General features: G+C 38.0%; 2 protein-coding genes across 3 annotated transcripts in view; both read left to right on the forward strand.

The window, feature by feature from the left end:
* Positions 1-148: 148 nt before the first annotated feature.
* On the forward strand, positions 149-10,564 carry LOC122343278 (ATP-binding cassette sub-family D member 2). The gene is made up of 10 exons (XM_043237657.1): positions 149-1,568; positions 2,441-2,621; positions 2,776-2,897; positions 5,365-5,536; positions 6,642-6,736; positions 8,132-8,277; positions 8,840-8,985; positions 9,144-9,228; positions 9,300-9,425; positions 10,299-10,564. Exons 1-10 carry the CDS (start codon positions 624-626, stop codon positions 10,513-10,515), a joined length of 2,235 nt encoding a protein of 744 aa, XP_043093592.1. The 5' UTR covers positions 149-623; the 3' UTR covers positions 10,516-10,564.
* Positions 10,565-15,308: 4,744 nt separating this feature from the next.
* Positions 15,309-26,859, forward strand: part of LOC122343277 (kinesin-like protein KIF21A) — a 31,432-nt gene continuing 19,881 nt past the window's right edge. The window contains exons 1-4 of one of the 2 annotated variants that reach the window (XM_043237656.1): positions 15,309-15,432; positions 23,904-24,126; positions 26,073-26,255; positions 26,615-26,764. In XM_043237656.1, the coding sequence (XP_043093591.1) occupies positions 15,356-15,432; positions 23,904-24,126; positions 26,073-26,255; positions 26,615-26,764 (633 nt within the window). In that variant the 5' untranslated portion in view covers positions 15,309-15,355. The remainder of the gene's footprint in view (positions 15,433-23,903; positions 24,127-26,072; positions 26,256-26,614; positions 26,765-26,859) is intronic. The other variant, XM_043237655.1, reaches the window with a different exon arrangement.

A 26,859-nucleotide genomic window follows, 5' to 3' on the forward strand; every position in this document is an offset into this window, starting at 1 on the left:
TATTATATATATATTTAAAATATATGTATATAAATAAATGATATTAATATAATATGTTACATGTTCATATCATTTATTTTGAAAGTTTAAAAAAACAATTAACAAAAAAATCATATTCAAAATATTCATTTCGACATCGTTTCATTTTTATTGCATAAATAGAACATTACTACAACATATAGAGGATCAGTCAATTACCTTTAGAACAGCATGAAAGATTTAAACTTAAGAAAGAAAGAAAGAAAGAACTACAAAAGGGGATAACTTACAAAAACATTTTCATAAGAAAGGGATCAATAATTTTTTTAGACAGATCTTTCAAAGCTCCAATGCAACGCTTAAGTTAAATTTAAATAATGTTACGGCTATATGGATCAGACCATTCTGTTATATTTAAATACGTCAAGTGCTTCGACCAATCACCGCGGAGTGGGGGCGTAACCAGCAGGAAAAGCCCAAATGACGGAAACGTCTTACCTAGCGGTGCAGTTTCAACCTTACAGTACCATGAATTATATGTATATATTCTCAGTTTGCGGCGTTGCGTGACCCTATGGATGTAATCTGGCGCGAACTGAAGATCGCAAGCGACTTATTTTGGTAAAAGCGGGATTAAAAAAAAAATGAGCAACATCTTTCATGCAGCATCAAAAGTGAGATGGAATCAGAGCACTGCGGCGAAAAGAGCGGTGTTCCTGGCGGCCGCCGCATACGGAGCGAAAACGCTTTACCCCATCATCTGCAAACAAATAAATCAACGGAAAACAACCAAGAACGACACGCCTGCACCGGGACACGAGAACGGACTGGTATCCGCTCCCAAAGCTGCACCGGAGACCGCCTCTAGCCTTAACAGATCGCCCGGCGTCAATGCGGAATTCTTCAAGCAGATTCTCGAACTGGTTAAAATCGTGTTCCCCAGGATCGTAACTAAAGAGCTGGGTTTGCTGTGTTTGCATTCAATAGCCCTGGTCTCGCGGACGTTCCTGTCTATTTATGTGGCGGGTTTGGACGGCAAAATAGTGAAAACGATCGTGGAGAAGCAGCCGCGGAGCTTCATGATCAAACTGATGAAATGGCTCCTGATCGCCATCCCGGCCACGTTCGTCAACAGCGCGATCCGTTACCTCGAGTGCAAGCTCGCGCTCGCGTTCCGCACGCGTTTGGTGGACCACGCGTACGAGACGTACTTCACCGATCAGACCTATTACAAGGTCAGCAACATGGACGGGAGGCTGGCGAACCCGGACCAGTCCCTGACCGAGGACGTGATGATGTTCTCGCAGTCCGTCGCGCACCTGTACTCGAACCTCACCAAGCCGATCCTGGACGTGATACTGACTTCGTACACTTTGATACAGACCGCGAGATCCCGCGGCGCGAACGCGACCGGGCCGACCCTGCTGGCGGGTCTGGTGGTGTTCGCCACGGCGAAGGTTCTGCGCGCCTGCTCGCCTAGGTTCGGTAAGCTGGTGGCGGAGGAGGCGCACAGGAAGGGCTACTTGCGTTACGTGCACTCCAGAATCATAGCCAATGCGGAGGAGATCGCCTTCTATAGGGGGCATACGGTGAGGAAGCGCGTAATGCGCATGCGCGCATCATCATATCGATCATATAGCGTAAATGCGATTGCTTATTAAATTGCGGATGCATTTCAAACGTGCACGTTTGTATGAAATGAAACATTGGTAACACATGACATAAATGTAACTACATGTGGACTTAGAGCGTTACTAGACTATCTTCTAACACACAATGTACAACGTGCTATTAGAAACTAGTAGATGTCAACTCATTCTACTAACCCTAAACCTACCCTAACCGTCTACTTTAGCAGGTTAACGAGAATTGTAGTTAAAAAGTTATTAAGTTCTCAGCGATCGAATTTTAGGTTACGATATATCTATTATAGGAAATTCACGGCTATCTCAATGGAACGAGATCGTTACTTGTACTTTAATGGCGTTCCATTATTGAAGGAAATGGGAGGAAACCGAATTAAATTGAAGCTTTTAAGAAGTAGCTGTAAAGGGGTACAAGTTTAGGTAAGTTTGGCGAAACTTTTTGGAAGGCATTATTGTGATAGATAGGCAGAAACGCGTATAGGTAACGTTACATTTTTTTCGCCGGCTTTTATAGGCTACCAACTTCAAATATGTACACATTACAATCATATATCTCCCTGTTGCGTAGCCTAGAAAATATGAATCGAATACCCTGTACCCTACACATTGCAAAAATGGGCGGCCTGTACTTTATTTTTAGTTAAAACCGGTACGTTTTTTTGTTACAGTATTCATTATTCAATGTAAATACCGCATAATTCGTAGTCGTGCATTGGAATGCCTGTACAGTGTGTGTTGGTGTGCCGTAAGCGAACTTCGTCATTCGTTTTAATGTGCAATTTTACACGTTTAGTGTATTTATTCCCGTGCGGCAGGTGGAGATGAGGCAGCTGCAGAAGTGTTACAGCGCCCTGGCGGAGCAGATGAACCTCATCCTATCAAAACGTCTGTGGTACATCATGATCGAGCAGTTCCTCATGAAGTACGTCTGGAGCGGAAGTGGCCTGGTTATGGTCGCGGTGCCCATTATCACCGCCACTGGCTTTGCTGACAACGGTATGTGGAAGTGTAGTTTGTGTAAGTACTGTATATGTATGCGGTTGTTACAGCTTCTGCCTTTTAAACGGCGTTCCGGTGCTTCTTTTTTAGTCGTGGGAGAGCAGCGTTTCCTTGAAGATGACGTGTTTCGTGTTGCTTTTTGTTCTTATAGAGCTGGCTGACGGTCAGACACAAGTGCTGGTGAGTGAAAGAACGGAGGCCTTTACGACAGCTCGCAATCTCCTGGCCTCGGGGGCTGATGCCATCGAAAGGATCATGTCTTCTTATAAAGAGGTAAATATTAAACGCTCGCTTCTGTCTTGAAGTTCGTTAATTATGTACCGTGTGAACTGGAATGGTTCGGTGTGGCACAATAGCGGATTTAGGATCTAAATCGAACATGCCATTTCAAGAACAGTGTATGCAATTTTATATTATTGGTTTAAAGAATTAAAAAAGCTGTTTAGTAAGTATTGCGATATTTATTAGAGTAATCGGTCTAGTAATCGAATTAGTAACTAGTAGCTAGTAGTGAATAACCTATATATATATATATATATATATATATATATATATATATATATATATATATATATATATGTTAGTGCAGTCAGATAGTTTATCGAGATTAATCTCATCCAAAAGAAACATTTTTGCATATATAATATATGCACGTATATTTATTATGCATATATAAATACACACGTGTGCATTTCAGGAAAATATGTTGTTTTTATATATAAAACATATTTGTGTTGAATATAAATATATACATGTAAATATATAAAAAAAAAAATATATATATATATATATATATATTCTATATTTGTGTTTATTTAATATAATGTATATATATTTATGTGAACAAAAACTTTCTTTTTGGATGCGATTAATCGTAATATTAGTAAAACAAATGTTCCAAAGTTCATATATATATGAAGTTCAGATGCAAAAGCATGTAAAAACATTATCTTCAAACATAGTATATGTTCATATATATATATATATATATATATATATATATATATATATATATATATATTTATTTTTTATTTTATTATTATTCTTTTTGCTTTGGAACATTGGTTTTATTGGTATATTAATTAATTCTACGACAAAATGATGGGAACTACAAAATAAAAACATGACAGCAAAGGCAAGATCACGACTACAGGAACTGAAACCTCAAAGGATGTGATGTCACGCAGCAGTGAAAGCTGGGAATCTTAACGTAGGCCAGTGATCAGTGTTAGTATCAACTGCCACTCTGTTGACTAAGCCTGCTGGGCAACTTAATCCACCATCTGTTGAATAGAAAGCATCAGTCGGAGCCGCTTCACAGATGCCGCGTGTGTCCATTACAGTGTTGGATGCTATAAAGCACAACAACACTCTATTTCAGACCTTTTAAAACGGCACATCCTGTTGTAACTATACGTGTCAGCTAGCTCTATGCGTGATTTGTTAATAACTAATAAATATATTGACATTTTCTCAAGAAATGTTAATGCGATTGGTGCTTGCTGCTGTAAAACCTGCCGCCATGTTGCTGGGGTGTTGTGAATGAATATTTAACAAATAGAATATTTGTTGCATACATATTTGTTGCTTATTAGCATGCATATTGCTAGAATATTAGCCATTTATTAGTGCTTATTATGCACATATTAATGCCTTATTCTACCTGACCTTGTTCTACATCTGTAATCCTGCAATTACCTAAACTTCACAACTATCTTACTAATTATTAATAAGCAGCAAATAGATAATTTATTGAGAAAAACGTCGTAGTTAATAGTTAACTAGTTTCTAATTAGAATGCCAATTATTAACTTCTAATATTAGCTTATAAAGCACATATTCTGCATTAAGATATTCTGCATCCCTAATTTCGAATACTTAAATTTAATAAGAAGCTAATTTAGGCACTTGCATAGTTAACGCCCACTTTACTACAGCCAATCAATATGCAGTAGAAAAAATAAGCCACACCCTCTGCTTCCCTCATATTGTTTCTCTCGGAAGTACATTACAATACAAGTAAAATCGGTCACACGTTTCCCGGTTGATAAATGACCACTTAATTAGAAACACAACTATATAATTAAATTGCGATATAAATTGCGCGCTCATCGTCGGTTCACGAAGAGCTTCACACGCGCTTGCGGTCTCACTTGGACCAAGCACAGGAAGTAGTGTAAGCAGACACGTGATCAAGTGCAAAGACCACAAGTACATGGACAAGAACCTTTTTCGTCCGTAGCTTCACTAGCTTATAGTAAATAACGTGTCTAATTCTGAGCCTAGAAGCTAGCTGCTAAACAATAGCAGCTTCTTTTAATGTAGCGTAGCACGTCGAGCTAGCAAACAAACAACAACAAAAAAACCGTCTGTAGTCACTCTCAGGAGATGAATCTTTCCCGTTGACTCCGTCGAGTCCCCGAAGGAAAGCTCTTGGGACGTGGTGTGTATGCCTAAACAAAAGAAACGCGCCGGCTAAACGCTTCCTAGCACATGTTTTGGATCAGATTAGGGATTCAGGCTAGTGGGATTGCTGTATAAACTTCACACAATAGGTTTAGCAGAGGCCGATTAGCATTTTCGATGCTAGAACGCCAGAAATTTCAGGTCGCTCGTTTACGCAAGTGCCCTCCCGCTCGCTTTCGGATCTGACAAACAGCCGTTATCTGCTATCTGCCGCTGGGTCGCTTCGGCCTCTGAAGCGCTCCGCTATCACGCATGTGTGTTCTGTGTGCTTTAGGTCACCGAGTTGGCTGGTTACACGGCACGTGTGCACAACATGTTCTTGGTGTTTGACGAAGTCCAGAGGGGAATATACAAACGTTCGTCTGCCGTCTCGGCCACGGGGGAGCTGATAAGCGGGGACGATAACCGACCCGAGACGCACATCGATGGGCCTCTGGAAATCAAAGGTCTAAAGAATATAGCGTGATCCTGCTGCTCTGTTCGCCACAAACCAAAAACGAGCTCACCTTCGTGTCTAAACTTGTACGACTCGTGGAACATTAAAACCTACTGAAGAAGTCGTGCGGATTCGGAAAAAAAAAGCATTAAAGTTTTTGATTCATTCGATTGCTCAGTAATGCTCCTAACGAATGAGTATCGATTTTTCTTTTTTTGGAGTTAAAATGCGACTAGAGATCATTTTAAAATGCTAAATCTGAATTTATTAAAATACAGGAAAATCAGTAATATTGAGATATTCTTTTACTATTTAAAACAACTGGTTTCTACTTAAATATATTTTAAAATAAATCCTTTAGAAAACTATATATATACAAGAAACATTTATTATTATTATTTTAAACCGTTTGAGTGCTTTTTTCAGGATCCTTTATAATTAATAGAAAGATGTAAAGATCAGCATTTAACTAAAAAAAAAAAGTTGTATTATTTAATTATTAATTTACTTGTTTTTTCTTTGGAGGGGGAGGTAGGGGGTTATAAAAATTAATACGTTTAATTTAGCAAGGATGCTTTAAATTAGTGTAAAAAAAAAATTAAAATAAAAAGTGATGATATATACATTTACTGTATAATGTTGCAAGAGATTTCTATTTTAGATAAATGCTAAATACGAACTTTTTTTTAGCAAAGGAAACCTGAGAAAAAAATTATAATAATAATACATGTTTTTGAGAAGCAAATCAGAATATTAGAATGATTTCTGAAGGATCGTGTGACTGGAATAATGATGATAAAAATTCATACGTTCAATTTTAAAATGTATTCAGATAAAAAATAGGAAAAAAATCTATTTATTTATTTAGGACATTGTTGTATTCATTGTTTGTGTTCCCATAGTGCCATAGAAAGTTAATTTTAGGATTGGATAACAGTTACTGTATTTCAAACATCCCTAATAGGTCTCACACAAATAAAAAACAATTGTCCCTCTAATGCTTTACAAAAAGTAATAGGATACCAATGTGTACTGTATGTATGAAATGTGCCATAATTTATTTAATTGCATTCTAAAACTCTGTCTGACTGTATGTTTTTTCACTCTTTCTACAGGAAAAGTGATAGATGTGGATAAAGGTATAGTCTGCGAAAATGTGCCTATAATCACTCCTAATGCAGATGTGGTTGTGTCCTCCTTAAACTTCAAGGTGAGTTAAACGAGAACAAACGATTCACTTTTAGTGCTACATATTTGGCCGTAAGAGCGCTATTTGCTATATACGTGCAAAGATACTGTAGATGTATTTCTCATGTTATCAGTCAAGACCGTGTTATTATATTTACACACGCGACTCATGAATGCATGGAGTGTGCTAAACAAGTCAAGACAAGGTTATGAAGGGAATGTTGTCTGGCATTGTGCGGAGCAGAGGTTTAAGTTGTTTACGGTTGCCGAGCTACGTGACAAATTCTTGCGTTAATATAGAATTTGTCTGTATTTTGGTTCGCGTCCATCGAGTTCTACATTAAAGGAGCCGTATGACTCGTCTTAAGAAGCGAGATGTGCTCGGATTTGGCAGCTATAGTGCGTTGTGATGACACAAAAACAATAAGACACGTTTTTACTTGGTTTACATAATTGCTGGTTATAATGGCTCTGAGCGATACTCACGTTTGAATAGTAAGTAGCGGATTCTTTGAATAATAAAACATACATTAGAAGCGTCAGTAGTAGGTAATGTCAAACGGCGTTTGTGCAGAGCCGGCGTAGACTAGACCGGGTTCAGGAATCAGTTATCTCTAAAATGTGTTGCACACGATCTAATATGTGGGTTAAACTGTTCTCGAACAGTGTTGTAAATGCTGCTTATAACTTCTTGAAACAGCATCTCCGACGCTGCATTGAGAATAACAGCTCTGCCTCCGTGTTATGCAAACATTTCCACACCGTGATGTAGACATGTGGGGGCGTGTTTAAATGCGTTGTGATAGAAAGGTTTGGTCGAGTCTCAGCTTTTTAAAAGAATATCTCTTTGAGCTATTTAGCGTTCATCTTTAGCGTTCTTAACACCCCACAGAGGAAAGAACACTTGTAATGGCATCCTACGACCCCTTTAACGGACAAATAACCCAGTTGGCGTAAAGTACCACCGCACTTTTTACATTGTAGGGTTTGAGCTCAAACTAAAATATGTCTTTGGGTTTCGTTGAAAGTTAAATACCGACTTCAACTCAACCGCGTGAACTATCAATCAATCAATCATTCTTATTTATGTAGCGCTTTTAACAACACAGGTTGTATCAAAGCACCGAACAGTATAAAGTAGAAGAATACAGTGATAGGGATGATAATCGAACAATTTGTTATTAAACGCAGAGGCGGTTTCTGTAATCAATTGGACGATAATCGCTAGAAGTTAAGCAAGCCAGAGGCGACAGCGGCAAGGAACCAAAACCCCATCCATACAGAATGGAGGGAAAAAAAACCTTGGGAGAAACCAGACTCAGTTGGGGCCAGTTCTCCTCTGACCGGACGCCCAGCACTTAACTTCCAGTTCAATTTTAAACGCAGCTGTGTCAGATAGTGTACATTTTGTGTGCAGGTAGAGGAAGGGATGCATTTGCTGATCACAGGGCCAAATGGATGCGGGAAAAGCTCCCTGTTCCGGATCCTCAGTGGCCTGTGGCCTGTGTACGGTGGACTTCTGCACAAACCCTCACCTGAGCACATGTTTTACATCCCACAGAGGTACGGAACAAACCCACGCTCTTATCGCCTCGTAACATAGGATTATATTATAACAGAAGCGCTCCAGACAGAACGAGGTTTCACAACATGGGAGAAATGAGTCGCGAAATGAGTGGCACAACTGATCGTTTTTTTCCCCCGCATCGGTACCCAATGAGCTCACTTCTCGACATTTAAATGCCTTGCTTTTGTTTGCCGTAACAGTTTGGCAGACCTCGCGTCAGGAGCGGACCTACCGAGGCATTAAATTGCGCTCAGGTGGACGGCTCGCTAGGTTTCAGAACGGCTACCGTCCTCCGTCTCTGGTCCATATTGCAGACGTCGCACCTCCAGGATTTGACTGCTGTAACCAGAGTCAGACACAGCGTAACTAAAGCTCTGTGAACTGCTGAGCGATAGAAACCAGAGTCCTCAGTAGTGAAATATTTACAGATTCCTGCAGGTGCGAGCGCAGCCAGACCCAGGAAGCCCGTTAATATTTTATACACGGGGCTGTTGGTAGAGTAATGAAGAGTTGTGCTTATCTATCTATCTATCTATCTTCGTTTTATCTTCTCTCCAGACCGTACATGTCCATCGGAACGTTACGGGACCAGGTCATCTATCCCGACTCTCTAGACGACATGCACGACAAGGGCTACAGAGACAGGGACCTCGAAGTTATTCTGGACATTGTCAATTTAAACCATATTGTTACCAGGGAAGGAGGTTGGTAGACGTAAATCCCGCTCAGCGTTACGAAAGCGTTTCACCACCTCAATCTCTTTTTTTTCGTGTTAATAGGATTCCAGGTTTCTTAGCCGGCTTTGCATGCCATTTCGATACAAAAGCGTTATGGAGGTGATTCACTACTTGGTCTTTTACAGGGTGGGATGCCGAGCTGGACTGGAAAGACGTTCTTTCTGGAGGCGAGAAACAGCGTATGGGCATGGCGCGCATGTTTTACCACAAGTAAGATGTCGTTTTAATGCACGTTCTCTTGTTTTTTGCGGCGATGATAATAATCGATGCATTTTTTTCAGGCCTAAGTATGCCTTGCTGGATGAGTGCACCAGCGCCGTCAGCATTGATGTAGAGGGTAAAATATTTCAGGCTGCAAAGGACGCCGGTATCTCCTTGTTGTCCATCACCCACAGACCCTCTCTATGGTAAGACGCGTGAAACCGTACATTTCTTGAAATGAGTCTTGAACGAAGGGACTGCGGTGAACGTGTTCGCGTCATTGTTCTTAAACATTAATTATGTTATTCTCATTAGTTATGATCGATTGATAAGTATTAATATACCCTCCCAAAAAAAAATGTGACCCAGGACCACAAAACCAGTCGTAAGGGTCTTTTTTTTTTAAATTTGACATTATATATTATCTGAAAACTGAATAAATAAGCTTTCCGTTGAAGTATGCTTGTTATGATAGGACAATAATTGGCTGAGACACAACTGCTACAAAAAAATCTAAATATTGGGAAAATTGGCTTTAAATATATATATATATATATATATATATATATATATATATATATATATATATATATATATATATATATATATATATATATATATATATATATATATATATATATATATATATATGTGTGTATGTATATATATATATATATATATATATATATATATATATATATAATTTTTTTATTATTTTTGACTAGTAAAATGCATTGCATTTTTTGGCATAAAAGAAAACATATTTAAATTAGGTTAAACATTTTGACTCATTTTTACTGGATTATTAATTGATTACGCGTTATTTTCACATTTTATTTTATTTTCATATTGCTAAATAAATGCGTTAAAATTATAACCTGTCTCTGAAAGTACAGTAATATTTTTTTAAATGAACGTAAATATTAATTGAAGAAACAAATTCGTTTTAGCAGTGAACGCGTCGTTCTTAAAGAAACATTTTACCAGGTACTGTGGCAAAAAAAAACGCACGGAATCCGTTGCATATACACCGTCTCATCAAATTCTGTAATATTCGTACTGTTCTCACCCATCCGCAGGAAATACCACACGCACCTGCTGCAGTTCGACGGGGAGGGCGGCTGGAGGTTCGAGCAGCTGGATACGGCCACGCGGCTCTCATTGACGGAGGAAAAACAACGCTTGGAGTCTCAGCTCGCAGGAATCCCCAAGATGCAGCTCAGACTGAATGAACTGTGTAAGATCCTGGGCGAAGATTCGGTTCTAAAGACGGCGGAGAACAAAGACGAGGACTGAAAGAAACCTGGAGATGCTTGATGTTCAGGAATACTTTTGGTACTTTTAATGGTTTAGCAATGATTTTAACTAGTGCTGTCAACTATCAATCGCCATGAATTGCATCCAAAATAAAAGTTTTTGTTCACATTATATATATATATGTATATATATATATATATATATATATATATATATATATATATATGTTCTTGTACTGTGTATATATATCATGCATATACAAAAACACACACATGTAGTATGTATTTTGAAAGTATTTACATGTATATACGTTGTATTTTAAATGATATATGAGTAGGTAATTGGCATATCGGCTTGTCCTACAGTGTGACAGAAAAAACTATAACAGCGAAGATAAAGCTCTCAATTTTCTCATGTTATTTTTTGTATTTTTTTAGACACAGTCCAATTTGTATTTGTAAACTACCCATATATATTTAATATACAAGTATAATATATATATATATATATATATATATATATATATATATATATATATATATATTTTTTTTTTTTTTAAATATATACATGTGTGTTTGTTTTTATATATGCATAATAAATATACAAGGTATATATATATATATATATATATATATATATATATATATATATATATATTATGCAAACAAATTTTTAATTCGGATACGATTAGCCGAGATTAATCATCTGACAGCATTAAATTTTAACATTCGATGTGTATACACGACAATTCGATACTGAAATTGGAGCATAATAGAAATTGTAGAAAGTTCCCTTTTTTTTTTTTTTTTTTTTAATAGTTTGCGTTTTGTTTTCTTTCTCCGCTTTTTGTTTTCGTTCATTTGTTTTATCCAGCCATTTTATTTCGCTTTTTCGTTCATCGCATTTTTTTTGCTTCGTTCGATTAGATGTCTTCAGCACTTTATTGAACCTTACTGCCCAAAAATGTATATAAATATAAATTATGCCTCGAATTACGTATTTTTTTTCCCTTATTTTAGGTAGCATGTACCTCAACGTATCCACCGCTAATTTTTTTCGAGATTTTTTTATTTTTTTTTACCTAAACAGCTTTCCTCCATATCCGGAAACAAACACGATCAGACCTTTTTTTTTTTTTTTTTGTAAACTTCAAATTGCGTTGCACGCACTCCTATGTCCTTTCATTCAGACTGATATACTGTGAAGTTCGTCTGACAAGCTGTGATGTGTTTTTTTTTTTTTTTTTGTACTTTTTCATTAAAATACCGAATTTCATTTTTTTTGTGTTTGAAACCTACTTGGCTAGAATATCTCATCGGCCAGCTCGCTGATCTTTGCGGGTAAATACTAGCATATATGTTGTTTTTTTTTAAAGAACGCAGATTTAACCAGAAAAAAAAAAAAATTAAATACGCACTCTTCGGATGTGCTTATATGGATTACAAAATCGAATCGAGTTATGATCGGCATCCCAAAAATTTTAATATTTTTTTTTTTTTTTAAATATTCCACATTAATAGCTTTGGGATATGCTGATTTCGGTTGAAGAATAGGTCACTGGGACTTCAGTAAAAACACATGAGGTCTCTTCATAGTGCTTTTACTGAGGTACGAAAAACTACTGGAGAACAAAGTTAACCATTTCTTTTTTGTATAACTCCTAACCCCTGTGCTTTTTTGTGTTTTTTAACCGATCTGATTTGTTTTTTTTTTAATATACTTGAATTATATGTGAATAAAGCTTGACTAAGTCAAGTATGTCTACAATCAATAAAACGTAATAAAATCAGCCTGTAAATAAAATGTTACAATCAAAAACATAAAGATTGTGATTTTTGAAATCGATCTATATCTATCTATCTATCTATCTATCTATCTGTCATCTATCTTATCTATCTATCAATCATCTATCTATCTGTCATCTATCTATCATCTATCTTATCTATCTATCATCTATCATCTATCTGTCATCTATCTATCAGCTATCTATCATCTATCTATCTATCTGTCATCTATCTATAATCTATCTATCTGTCATCTATCATCTATCTATTTATCTATCTGTCATCTGTCTATCATCTATCTATCAGTCATCTATCTATCATCTATCTATCTGTCATCTATCTATCATCTATCTATCTGTCATCTATCTATCATCTATCTATCTGTCATCTATCTATCATCTATCTATCTGTCATCTATCTATCATCTATCTATCTGTCATTCTATCTATCATCTATCTATCTATCATCTATCTATCTGTCATCTATCTATCATCTATCTATTTATCTATGATCTATCTATCTGTCATCTGTCTATCATCTATCTATCTGTCATCTATCTATCATCTATCATCTATCATCTATCTGTCATCTATCTATCATCTATCTATCTATCTATCTCATCTGTCTATCATCATCTATCTATCATCTATCTATCATCTATCTATCTGTCATCTATCTATCTATTTATCTATGATCTATCTATCATCTATTTATCTTTCGTTTCGTTTTTTTATAGTGTTTGGCTTATTTTCATTTTGTTCAATTTATGTAATCAATTATCAAATAGCATATGTCTGTTTAACGTATTTAACAGTTTAGTTTTGCTTTCTACCTTTCACGTTTGTTTGTTTTTAATCTGTCATGTGTGCAACACAGCGCGCGTCCACAAGGAGGCGCTGTACGATTTATATTTTCTGTCTCTGCAGGCAACCAGCAATTACGACGTGTTCAAAGGGCTTGTCTTATAATCTTTCAACTAAGTTAGAACAAAATAAACGATTGAATGAATGAACGAAATAACGGGCAAAATGTGTATGTTGGAAATGTATATATATTGTCAATATATGTATATATTGTATCGGATAATTAGCCCACCTGCTATCATGTGTAGTTTTTGTTGTAGAGAGGAGGGCGTGGTCTGACGCGCGCGACGGAGGCGTGGCGTGGTGATGTCACCCTCAGGAGAGCGTCGCTCTTCAGAGGGCAGATGATCGTGTGCGTGAGCGCAGTTCAGACATGTAACGCGCTGCGTCGAGCACGAGATGTTTTATTTCACGTTTTCATTACTTCCCCGTCAAAAGAGCGCCCGTCTGGATCACCCGAGCTCTACAATGGCAGAATAGACGCCGGGAAGGACTCTCCGTTTGCGTGCCCGCCGCTTAAGCCGATAAAGAAAAGGAAATTCAGCTATATTTATCTCTCGCGTCCCGACTGGGGACATGTCTTCGGGACAGGACGAGAGCTCGGTGCGCGTGGCTGTCAGGTATAAGAATATATATATATTTTTTGATATGTATTTCATGTAGTATATTGAGGAGCGTAGAAAGTCTCACTGATGCTCCGTATGGGCCCGCCTCTTATGTACCTGCTACAATGTCACACCATCATCGGGGCTTTACGTCCTGCACGAGCTCATTGTGTTGACGTAAACGCCAAGTGTTTCATAAATATGAGATTATATGCATTCTTTTTTTTTTTTGACCCTGTTTACCTTATATTTAATCCTAAGGCAGGACACAGGGCCGTATTGTTTTGATAAACATACCTGATGCGGAATTAATTAATTAGCTACTGTTTAACTGTAGTTTTATTTACGTTTTTTTTTAGATATACATTTTTTCATCTGACTATTATTGATAAAGAAATGGTCCAAACTGTTATTGTATGCGTTCTTTTACAGTACGGCTGTAAGACCTTACCGTGCTCGTGATGTTTGATATACATGCATAAGACTATATAATGTATTTTACTTTACTGATTATTAAACCGGCTTAGCTCTTTATGTTTATACTTGATTATAGGATTTTTAGTTTGTTTGTTTGTTTGTTTCCGTCTTGTGCACTGATTTGAATACACCTGTAAGATAGCACACACACATGCATTTTATCATTTTAACTCTCTTTTTTGTGCCGGCTTTATATTTTATGACCTTGCTGCGTTTATGAACACGGACTCAATGTTTGATATACGAAAATATATAATTGCGCGCTCTTATTTCCTGTATATTTTCCTGCAAACTGGGTTACTGACATATATTACAGTAAAGTGTGGGGCCTGCTGCGATATCATAATTAATATGCACGTTTCATTGATATGTAGAGCTGATATTTTATCTATACTGCTGAGGTATCTTGTGCTGAATCATACTGTCACCAAGGTTTAGGTTACAGTTTAATTATTCGATTGTACGTTAAATGGATAGCTCAATCAAAAAAGTCAATTCTGTCATCGATACATGATTTCACGACATTGGTTTCTTTCGTGAAACACAGAATGGCAATGGCGGAACTTCCTGTAGTTTGGACCCCATTGACTTGAAGCATTATTCAAAATATACTTTTCACGAGCAGGGTTAGCTATAACCTATAGAAACATAATATATAATATTTAACCACGTTTGAGTTTTCAGTCATTTTAGCACATATATCCGAGCCGCCGATGCGACACGTTTGATCTCATTTCATTTTATTTGTGTTTTGCGCAACCGAAAACATTTTTAAAAAGTTAAAAAATTAAAAAAATGCTCACACAGGTGTTTAGTGAATGATGACCTGTCCCTTTAAGCGGTCCCGTGCGGTTAAAGTCTGACATCTTGAAAACGACATCATCTTCTTCATTAAACGCGTCCTTTTGGTGCAGAATGCTTCTTTTTTTTGCGGTCGGAAAAGGCTCCGTTGAAAAACAAAGGCCGTCTACGCTCTCGGGTTACGTCGTTCTGATAGGCCTCGGGAGCTCTGGTTACCGGAGCCGACAGACTTTGACCTGCGGCCTCAGTTTGCTCAACGTTTTTGGACTCGGGCCTAATGTCGTTCACTCTTTATTCTTCTGTCGGATTTCTGTGAAGGCGTCGCGTTTGCGTATGAAAGCCCGTGGAAATGGTTTTTAGCTGCTGCGTGGACGCTCTGAGAATCGACCGGGCTTTTATCGATGGCGGAGGAAGGAAGTTCGAATGGTACTGGGTTTTAAAACGGTCACGGGGTCTCTGATCTTGAACGTTTTTCGCTAGGCATGAGTCTGTTAATCTGAGTTTAAGTATAAGTAAGTATTTTGCCCGATGAGTTGCAAGCATATAGACCCGTTGTTTATGAGCCGTATAGTTTTCTTTAGATGTCCGCAACATTTAACTATATTTTTTGCCATTCGTATAGCTACCGTTGCTACTTTAACTAAGGTTCTTCTATCTTAGGACCGTATTTATTAAACGGTGTACGCGCGTATTCAATAAGACCAGGCAGGAAATGGCCGTTCGATGCAATCTGGCCCCAATTTTGCTGTTTTTTCGGTCTTTAAAGTTGAATAATTTAGTATTTCGTTTGTGACGATTCATGCAGTTACTAGGCTACTCTGTTCATTTATTATTAAAGATAATATAGATTACAAAAAAGTAGTATGTATCCCATTTCCAGGGCTGTTTTAACACCGGTTAGGGCTATGCACATTAATAGTAATATTAATATTATAGTAAATCTCTATATTATGTTTTCTGTCTGAGTTTTGACGTCCATCAGGGAGGGATCAAGCCTTCTTTTACTTCCGTATTGTTTCTGTATTAAAGTAGAGGGCGTGGCTTGTTTTGTTTTTTTTTGCACCGCGAACTGATTGGATAAACGCTGACAGTTGGAGGGGGCGTGGTCAAGGGTGTCACGTTCATGTCCAAAATAGCGAAGTGAATACAGTCCGTTTAGATTTCACGCAGGCTTTAACGTTTAGTGACGGCAGCAGTGCTATTGCCGACGTAATATACGATATGCAATGGCGCCCCTTGTGGCAAAACTCAGTTTTCGACGCTTTCAATTAGAGTACGTTCGGTCCTCAAGAAGCTGCTCGTGTCGAGAAAAGCCGCATTTCTTGTTTCATACGGTATATCTCACGCACAAAAGCCTAATGGTTCAGCCTGCAGGTATCACAGTGTACACAGTGTGTCTCAGAATTGCTTTGCGGGACCGCTTTATACTGTTTATAAAAGAGTTTTTTTTTTTTTCCTCCGCTGGGAATGGCATCAGTGTTTCAATGGCCAGACAGCAACGGTCTTTATGCCCTTTTGAAATAAAGAAACGGTCAAAGGCCACGAGATTTAAACTTTTAATCTTCCACATTAATGGAAAACGATCCGTCGCTCTTCTTTGTTTGTGAGTCCAGAGTCATGGCATCTGTTTGATTGTCATTACGTCTTGTTTGTAAAAGCACGTCTGACGAGGCCCAAAGCTGTGTGTGTTTTTTTTTTTTTTTGGCTGGTTTATCCAGGCTGCGGTTAGTTGTCGATGTAGTACCAGTCTCTACCTGTTACATCTATGCTTTCTTAAGCTTTTTATTTATCTTGTGTTCAGAGACTTTTTTTGATTAACTTATCCATTGTTCTCCTAATTTGAAATTTTCAAATTCAATTCAAATTTATGGTGTATATGTGTGTATATATATATATATATATATATATATATATATATATATATATATATATATATATATATATATATATATATATATATATATATATATATATATATATATATATGCTTTATGGTCATGCTTTAGGTCCACATTGAAATAATAAAGTTTATAAAAATAAAATATTATGAAAATAAAGTTGTGTAGTCACACGAATAAAGCCAGAAGCAAGAAAAATGAAGACTGAAATAATTGGATATCGTCAATAAAATATTAAGAAATGAAACACTATTCCATTTCATACTGTAATTCTACAGTTATTTTATCTTAAACTTCAACCATTAGATTATCTCACCATAGCACAAGTTTATTCTTAACGCTTCATACTCGGTAAAAACCCGTGACATTATTCTCTCAAAGCATTCAAATGGCGCTACTTAACGTACAAAGCTCAAAGCGTTCGACAGCACGTTTGTTAGGTTTTGAGCGGTTCTCTTGTGGCTTGTAAGATTCCTCCGCTGGTATATTCAATACCACCGGTCACAGCATTAATATTTTAAGCCCCTGGTTTTAACAACAAGGTGCTTTTGTGGAATTACTCTCTGAGTCCGTTGAACTGGTCTGAGGTTTACGTTGCGGATGAATGTGTCTCTGTTTGCTTATGGCATGCGTGTAGTGTATCACTTGACCTCTTTTCTTAATACTTTTAAGCTGAAAGGTAGTGCGGCAAACGTCTGTTATCAGAGACTCCGATTTACACGCTTTCCTTTGGTTAAACTTTCACCATAGTCATAAGATGCAAAGCTCGGCTGCCTTTTGCACAAAGTCAAAAAAGAAAGGTCAATAAGCGGTGAAGGAGTTTTGTTTAAATAGTATATGTTTGAAAATGCATGTCATGTGGCAATTCATGATGTTAATACAGTCAGAAAAAAGTAAATTAAGAATGTTTAAATGTTTTTGAAATAAGGTACTGGTTTACAAATACAGTAAACAGTCATATTGTGAAATATATATATATATATATATATATATATATATATATATAATGCAATTTATTCCATATTTTTATTTATTAATTTAGTTTAATTATAAATATAAATATTACTGTTGTTATAAGCTAATGTTACATACACAGTACATGAACACATGAACAAAAGCTTTTATTTTAAATTAAAATTAATCATTTGACAGCACAAAATAAAATTAAACGAACTGTTTTAACTATTTAATTGGATTTATTTCAACAGCAATAATAAAAAAAAAAAAACATAATTATTCCAAACCTTGATCCACTGTATAGGAAAAAAAAAACAAACATAAAAAGCAATTTCAGTATGCTCCGTGACTTCAACCATTGCATCTTTGCGGATACCCCGACTGGCGTCACGTTTCAGATGTTCAGATGAAAAAAAAAAATGGGTGGACTAGATTAAATCAAGAGCTCCACCTTCCGTCGCAACCCAAATAGATCTTTTTAGGCCTTCTCATGATTATTTATGAGCCAGCTGAGCACAACCAACCCTAGAAACCATCTGCCACGTGACGCGCCGGGTTGGGAGGCCGTGCACACAAAGACGGCGGCATCGGTACAGATGCTTTAATGTTTACTCAAACACGGGAGGCATGGAAAACGCTTCGTCGAACGCCGAGACGGCCATTTCCACCGCAGCTATTCCGAAAAGCCAAAGATATGTATAGTATATCTTTCTCCTGTCGCCAAGTCTCTTATTTGGCCTCCCCTTTGTTTCCCACATATCGTTTATCTAGTTTATTTCTAGCAGTTTTATCTGGCCTTAACTTCGTGGAGATATCTAGAGCAGAAGATTTTGTTTTTATTAGGAACTCCCTTCTGTTTTTTTTTTTTTTTCTCATTGTCGATGTAATTGTAAAAACAAACATTTTATAAAAAAAATGCCCAACTTTAAACTATAAATGGATGAAATCAAGTCAAAAACAGCCCACTTTAGCTTTAAATATGTCCGTTCCAAAAGCAACCGGTTCTTTCCGCGTGTAATTGTTGATGTTTTGCGCCGGCGAGCTCATGGGAGCAGATGTGGGTGGATGTTTCGGGGCCTTGTTTTCATCAGTTGTCGTCCTCGGGGCGGAAGTCGACCGACATCACGGTCACCTGTGGCCTTCCCGGCCGTAACCTCACATGCGTGCGGTGAGACCTGTATAAGCAGACAGTCAGACGTTTCCTGTGTGTTCAAGTCAAGCCAGCTCAGTGTGCGCTTTCCAGAGCGATTGAGCGCAGCTGATGCTGTGAAAATACTCCCCCTGCTTTTTAAAACGCACAAGAGACGCGCTCATCCTGACGGGATGTTAAAAAGGTGTCAGAGTTTGAAACAGTTTAGCGTTATGGGCAACATCTGTTACATGCGGACGATTGGTACAGAAAATCGTTTTGAATTATTCAGATAGAAAAAGCTATCTATGCAAAGCATGGACGATTAATTGATTAATTGCATCCAAAAATTACATATTATATATATATATGTGTGTGTGTGTGTGTGTGTGTGTGTGTGTGTGCGTATTCATACACATATACACACATAAATATCATGTAAACGAAAACTTTTTTTTTCAGATGCAATTAATCGAGTCGAATCATTTGACCGCACTAAAGACAATGGACATAAAATCTTTTATTTTCACGCAGTACGCTTTATGCTTAGAAAACAAGAAATAAATATGGCTTATATGAGCTTGTTTATTAGGTAGATTAAATAAAATCTTCAATACACAGCAGTATAGGAGCCCTAAAATTAGAAACTGTGCAAAGCCAACACTTTATTTTATTTGATACTGTTCAGCGCTTTAACACAACCTGTGTTGTTAAAAGAGAAATATAAATAAAGTGATTGATTGATTGATTGATTGATAAACAGGCTTTTAATCAAGACAGTACAACGCAGATAAAGCGATAGCTTTGTTGACTGTTCAAGGATGGCAAACGGAAAACGAAGGCAGGGAAATCCCTTTTCCGTCTCGCATGCACTCGCCGCGGTCACTCATTTACCCGGGATCGCTCCGTTCTTGCTTGGGTTGCACAACCTTCGACGGCCTTTCGGTGAATATGAACTACCCAGAGTTACAGAAAAAGACGCTTTCCACGAACAGGATGTTTTTTTTTGTTTTTACAGCAGTTCCGTGAAGAGCTCGGCGATCATGTTTCTTTTTCTGAAATGTTTGAATAGTCTTTGACTTTCAGCAAATCGACGAATCGGAGTTTCCTGCTCTGTCCAAATCTGGAAACGCAGACTTTCTGTAAATGCTTAGCCAAAGCATCGCAAACCCAGTAGAGCTTCCTTGCCTTTAAACCGGTGTTATTATTCGGTTAGGTAGCTGTAATCAAAACACACAGTAACGTCCGTTATAGCGCCCTCTGTGGTAGGGCTGCGCGATTATCACACAAATCGCAATTGTCGATTATTCCCTTGAAATTGTAATTGCGTTTTTTTAGTTACGATTATCACAGTTTACATTAAATGATGTTTGTACCATCGCTTGACGCAACCGTGTGCCATGTTTTGAAATGCTAAAAGCTAAAAACACTTAAGACTTAAGACTCAAATGCGATTGCCTCAAATCGGATTGGTTTCTTCTTTTAAAAAAAAAGTAAATATACGCATAGTATTATAATGCTATACTAAAATGAAAATTAAAACAACGCAAAGATAATGTAGAAAGAATCTTAAGCATACGGAATATAACGTACATGGATTAATCGCCGCTTTACGATTACGAAATCGTGGCATCCCCAATTGTAATTGCGATTAGAAATTGATTAATCGCGAGCCCTGCTCTATATACATTCTGGGATGCATTTCTTAAAAGCATTGTTAGTCAGCTATTTTAGCAAGTTCCTTTGTTTCAACCATTGTGAAGTTCGAAGAATTGTTTAACCGGTTCGAGAGCGTAGTTCACGGACAGCTTTGTAAATTTGCGTCGTTGGAACTATAGCTCTCGACCTAAGGTTGGATGTAGCTTCTTGTTGGGAAATATGGTTGTGTAACAGTTACTAGTGTTTTGAGAAACTTTTATGACTAGCTTGTTAATTACTTATGTGTATTAAAGTGGTAGTTAAACAGATATCTGGTATCAGTTAGCTAACCATTTTTATTTATTCGACTAGTTTTTAATCAAAGCCACTGGGTCTACCAGCATTGTAAACATGAAACACAGTATGGTCGGATCGGTTTCAACCTTTGCACTTTGGCTTTTAGCTGTCAGTTTGAGCCACTTCTTATCATTTTTGCGTCATATGCATCACGCGGAGCAGTGGGTGTGCTGGTATGAAGCTGTTCAAAACAATACAGGTTGGATAGAAGAAAGCTATTATCATAATTATTATAATGACTACAACTGTCATAAAGTGCCATTAACTGTAGTTTTTAAATGTGGGTGTTGTTAACATTGCATACATGTGTTCCACCAGCTGGTTTTACTAATATTACTTGATTACGAAACCGATCAGACTATCAGCGTTGACACTATGAAACACATTTTTACTATTTTACTGTACCACGAACACTGGAACAAAAAAACCCCTCTATTATTAATGAACTGATTGATTGATCATGAATTTTGATGAATTTTCACACTCCGTTTTTGTTTCAATGACAAACCAAGATGGGAGAAATGTTCAAGTTTAGGCACCAATTCATGACGACAAAATACAGATTTATGGTATATTAATGAGACTAGGACATAACGTTTACTCATGATAGTCCTCTAGCAGGGGCATGTTATTTCAAGGGCAGGATGCATCAGCACTTACCCATCTGTCTCCATCTGCTTTATTATTATTTTTATTTAGCCAGTTCTGCTTAGTTTACTGTTTTAAAATCGTCGCGAGCTCACCCGAGACATTTTAGAGGTCAAATGCTCCCATAGCAGACAAAACGGACCCTTGTGCTTCTGGCTAATGACTAAATAACTCTCAGACCTGTAGAACGAGGTCCAATCCACTTAAGCTACTGATCTTTTCCCTGTGAAAGAGGAGGCCGTGGATACGTCTTCGTCACTGTAATCGCAGTAATGAGGCCCGTTGGGTTGAGGTTAACGCGTTCAGTCAGAAGCTGAGCTTCATTTTGTGCCTTGTGAACAATGTGTGACCCACCTCATGCATAACATCAGATAACGAAAATCAATTGAAAGTCCATTTCGACAAACACAAACCTTCAAGAAGTTGTCAGATATGGCATTTTTTGATTAACTCTAAAGTATTTGGAAAATGTTACTTAAATATTTATTGGCTGGACCGATCAGATGTTAAATGATTACTGAGTATGTATTGAGAATAATAGCACTGCTTGGTTATTATTAATGAATCATTCCTTATAAATATGCCCTGCTTGCATCCGCCTAAATAGAAATTCAAACAATCCTGTTTCAGCTAAACGCTGGGTGTTCACTTGAACCTAATTCTCGGATCTGTCGGATGACTTACTAGAGTGTTTTGTTGAAGCTGTTGAAATGGGAAATGTATTTCAGTCTCATAAATGTCTCACAATATCTTTTACAGTACGTATAATTACACATGCAGAGGCGTAGCATGGGCTCACGTTGACATCATTTGTGGTTTGGGGGTTCTTGGAGTGCATTTGGGTTTACAAGACCGATTTGTGTATCCTCAAGCCTTTAAAGATTTGCAGCGGTCGGAGGTCGTCGTTGTAATATGGCTTATTTTTGAGTTATGCGTTCACGTATCCACTCTAAGCTGCACAGAATGCAGTGGCACACACGAGTAGCTCTGAAAGCGCCGAACAAAGTTAACCCTTGAGTGGCTGCATTTGGTATTTTAAAGGGTTTGGAGACATTGGAGATGTCACTGGAAAAGACTAGACGGTCTTGACTAGCATTACTGTCCTAAAAGTGACATCACAGCTGAAAAGTGCGAAAAGAAGCTTGCAGCTGGAAAACTATGTTACGAAAGGAAGATGAAAACAGAGCAGCATTGTTTAAATTATTAGGACGCTGATTCAGTAGCGGGTTGCGTCCACAGAATTGTCTGCATGGAAGTGTTTTCAGGATCGAAACTTAAACTTAAGATAAATAAAAAGCAAAGGTAAATAAGATGGCCGAAGAACATGTCGCAACGCAACGCAATGGAAACAAGTCGCAACGCTACAAAATCAGTAGGGCTGCTTCCTAACAGTCTATTAGTCGTTTTGGCACGAAAAAAAAACAAAAATCTCAGGCGAAGTGAAGCAGATAAATGACATGCAACACAGTAAATCCAAACACTCGCCATTTCTTAAACCAAAACAAATAAAGCAATCGTTCATCGGCGAATTATTAAAATGTTAATGCAGCTTCCTTACTGTTTTTCCCTTGATGAGCGCTTATGATGCCTTGCAAGAAATTATAGGTTCATTGGAATTATTTAAGTGGTTTATTAATAAACATGCGATAAGTCGACTGATGCTTAAAATGAATGACTACTAGTCGAACAGAAAAATCCTTTTGTAAGTCGTTTTTAAGTAAATCATCTGGGCGGTTTTTCTGTGATGCAACCCCTTTCAAAAAATCAACGGAATAAGGGCTAAAAAGTAAAAGGCAGAGCAGCAGGTTGTGTCGGAGGAAAGGTTTAAATAATGAAAACAGAAAACGTGAGTAAATGAATCCCAGGGTGTGACTGTTTACCTATCGTGTTGCCAGAGCTTCCTCTCCCGCTCTCTTCTAACAGAGAACGTCTGTGCTCATGAGCGAACCCCGGATTGGAGTGTTTTGGCACTTTCCGCCAATGCAGTATTCTTGAAGACCTTTTTAAAATCATTTGTGGCTTAGATAAACCGCTACGTAACAACTAACCTAGTACGATTAGCTTATAAACTTTAAAATAAGCAATTTGGCCTCTGAGATCTTGACTTTCTCGACTGCACCCATGAAATAAAAACAACAAATCGGTATAAATAAACACCGGATCGGTAGATTATTAGAATATGAAATATACAAGGTTTTTACCCGTCAACAACAATTCGCTATCACGTTCATTAACATGTCAGATGAATTATTTTCCTCAATTTTTCCCAGGATTCGTCCACAGTTGGCAAAGGAAAAGATAGAGGGATGTCACATCTGCACGTTCGTGACCCCTGGGGAGCCCCAGGTTGTTCTGGGGAAGGACAAGGCCTTCACGTTTGACTATGTTTTTGACATGGACTCGCAGCAGGACAGTATCTACAGCAACTGCACCGAGAAACTCATCGAAGGCTGTTTCGAAGGATATAATGCCACTATCTTCGCCTACGGACAGGTAAGACCGTAAAATACCCAGTGATGAAGTCAATTAACGCTGAAAATGTTGATGTTTTCAGACCAGACGTTTTCTATGTCGCCCAAGAATTTTATTAGCGTCATTGGAATTAGTATTGAAATAAATGCCCCGACTATAACCTTTAGCGCACTCTCGTGGCAGTTCGAAACTATATATTGTGTTTTGGCTTGTTTGTATGAATCTTATTAATAAGTTTTGTGTTACTGCAGCGATTAAATCATTTGTAGGCCAACCTGAAAGTTAGCGTCACCCTGGTTCTGAATTTTTCGGGTTGGCTTAAGGCTTAAAATAAAAGAACGTCTGTGAACAAACAAAAGTTAATAATTATATGCACCAACGACCTCACGTTTTATTAATCCTAAAGCCTAAATCAATGTTGAATGCTCAAAATCGTCAGAAGCATAATAGCATCGATGCTATGTAGGTTATTTATATCTTATTTAGGGTGCAGTATTCCTAAACTTATTACTCAGCTTATCGCCATTTGTATTTTTCCGTGCCATTGTTATATTGACACTGACCTTTTTTTAACATGCGAAACAAGTGACAATATAAGTAATTGTGGATCGTTCCGCACATCAAGCAAAGCAAAGAAACTTCTCTCAGAACCTGAACGATGGACATGTTCAGGCAAGAACGCTGCATATGTTTTTTTTTTGTAATCTAACACTAATATATTACATAAAAGGTTTAATCCCCTCAGTCCGAATGCGTTGTTTTGGGTTTTTTTTCTTTTTCCCAACAGAGGTAGTGCATTACATATTAAGTTCTTTCTTTGAATAATGCTCAAAAAAAAAAAACTCTCCCTCAACAGTCTCGCCTCTTCGTCAAGCATTTCTGGCTTTGTTAATTCTCCCCCTGTTGTTCTGGGGCCTTGTCTTCCCGTCAGCGCCTCTTTCAGCGAGTGATGTGCGCTCAGGCCCCGTGTGTCATTCCTCTGTGTGTCTATGGCGACAGAGACCCCAAACGTCTTTTGTCTGGACTCCCCAACCCCACAGTTGCCTCGGCAAAAGAAAATGTCTCTGCTTCGCATTTACTGCACATTTCAACAGCAACGGGCTACGGTGCCCAGCTTATTTTTATTTTTTTTTACTTAAATTGGACTAAAATGTATGCCTATAAATCTATCTGTGTCAGTGTTGTTCAGTCATGAATCTCTAGATAGCGCAGACTGACGGCTATTAACAGAAACCAATGAGGTTCGCAGGGTTAAATGACTAGTCACAAGCTGATTGGTTCTTGTTGCATACGCAGCCGATTAGCTTGATAGTTTACATTTAAACGGTTAGCGTTCACTTGAAAGTTTACAGCGTTCTTTGCAGGAGCAGCAATAATCTACTAACACAGCAATAACCAACGGCAACAGCAGAGTAGCAGATTTATTCAGACAAGACCGAACACATTAAACGGTTAGTTCACCCTAAAATGAAAATCAGCTCGCCTTCGGAGAATCCTAGACCTTCTCCTTTGAGACGAATTCGAACAGTGTTCTATTAAAATTGTCCTGGCACTTTTCAGAAGACGTGAAATCAAGTGCATGTATCCGTAATAAATTTATTCTCCAATAAAGGCCTCCTGTAGCTAATTCATGCATTTTTGGAAGATAAATGTCCATATTGCAAACATAATAATCACTTTTTTTCCTCACTTTCGCTGACTTTGGTGGACGTGGAGACGTGGTTTTTCATATAAAGAAAACAAAAAGGAACTTGACATTGTGTTTAAACCTTCCCGAACATTTCCCCCATTGATTTTTCAAAAGCATGTAACAGCATCACTGTAAACGTTTTTCTTGTTCAAACTAGTAGACAAGGTTAGGTTTAGGTGTAGAGATACGGTCAAGACTAGATTTCTGGATTAAAATGTAACGCATCCAACTAATAAGAGAGGGCTGGTTAACCTCACATCCTCTTGAATCTTTTCAGACAGGTTCGGGAAAGACCTACACAATGGGTACGGGCTTTGACGTGAACATCAGTGAAGAAGAGTTGGGAATCATCCCGCGGGCCGTCAGCCACCTCTTCAGGGGCATCGAGGAGCGAAGACAGGCCGCCACAGAACAAGGGCGACCCGTACCCGAGTTTAAGATCAACGCCCAGTTCTTAGAGGTATACAACGACCCCGACTGTCAGTTTCACTTGTAGCTGGGTTTCGTCTGAGCTCAAGGAACTATATCATTAGCGATCTTTCAGTGTTATTTCTGGTCTTAATGGAAGTCGAGATGCTGCGTTATCTCTCCATATCAGCACCGAGGCTTAAATTTATCCTCTGATAAGTGCAACAGAGCTGCTTGTCATGCAAAGGGTGGCGTTGACGGCGTGCCACAAGTATAACGCGCCTGTCGTAACTTTGGCAGAGATCGGCAGACGTCGGAGATGTTAGCATACATGTCTGAGCTTGGCTAATTAATTACTTAACCGCTCCTGCATATTTTCAGCTGACTAAGGCGCGGCGTTTTGTTTCGTAGTTGTACAACGAGGAGGTGCTGGACCTGTTTGATTCCACTCGAGACGTGGAGGCCCGCAAGCAGAGATCCAACATTAAGATCCATGAGGATGCCAATGGTGGGATTTACACAGTGGGAGTCACAACACGAACTGTTAGCTCTGAAGCAGAGGTTGGTTTTATGCTAGGGTTTGAGGACACATCTTAAGCATTTCAGCATTTTATATATGTATATGTACACACACACACACACACACACACACACAT

Source organism: Puntigrus tetrazona, chromosome 4 (genome assembly GCF_018831695.1).
Source record: "Puntigrus tetrazona isolate hp1 chromosome 4, ASM1883169v1, whole genome shotgun sequence".
In the NCBI taxonomy this organism is placed as follows: domain Eukaryota; kingdom Metazoa; phylum Chordata; class Actinopteri; order Cypriniformes; family Cyprinidae; genus Puntigrus; species Puntigrus tetrazona.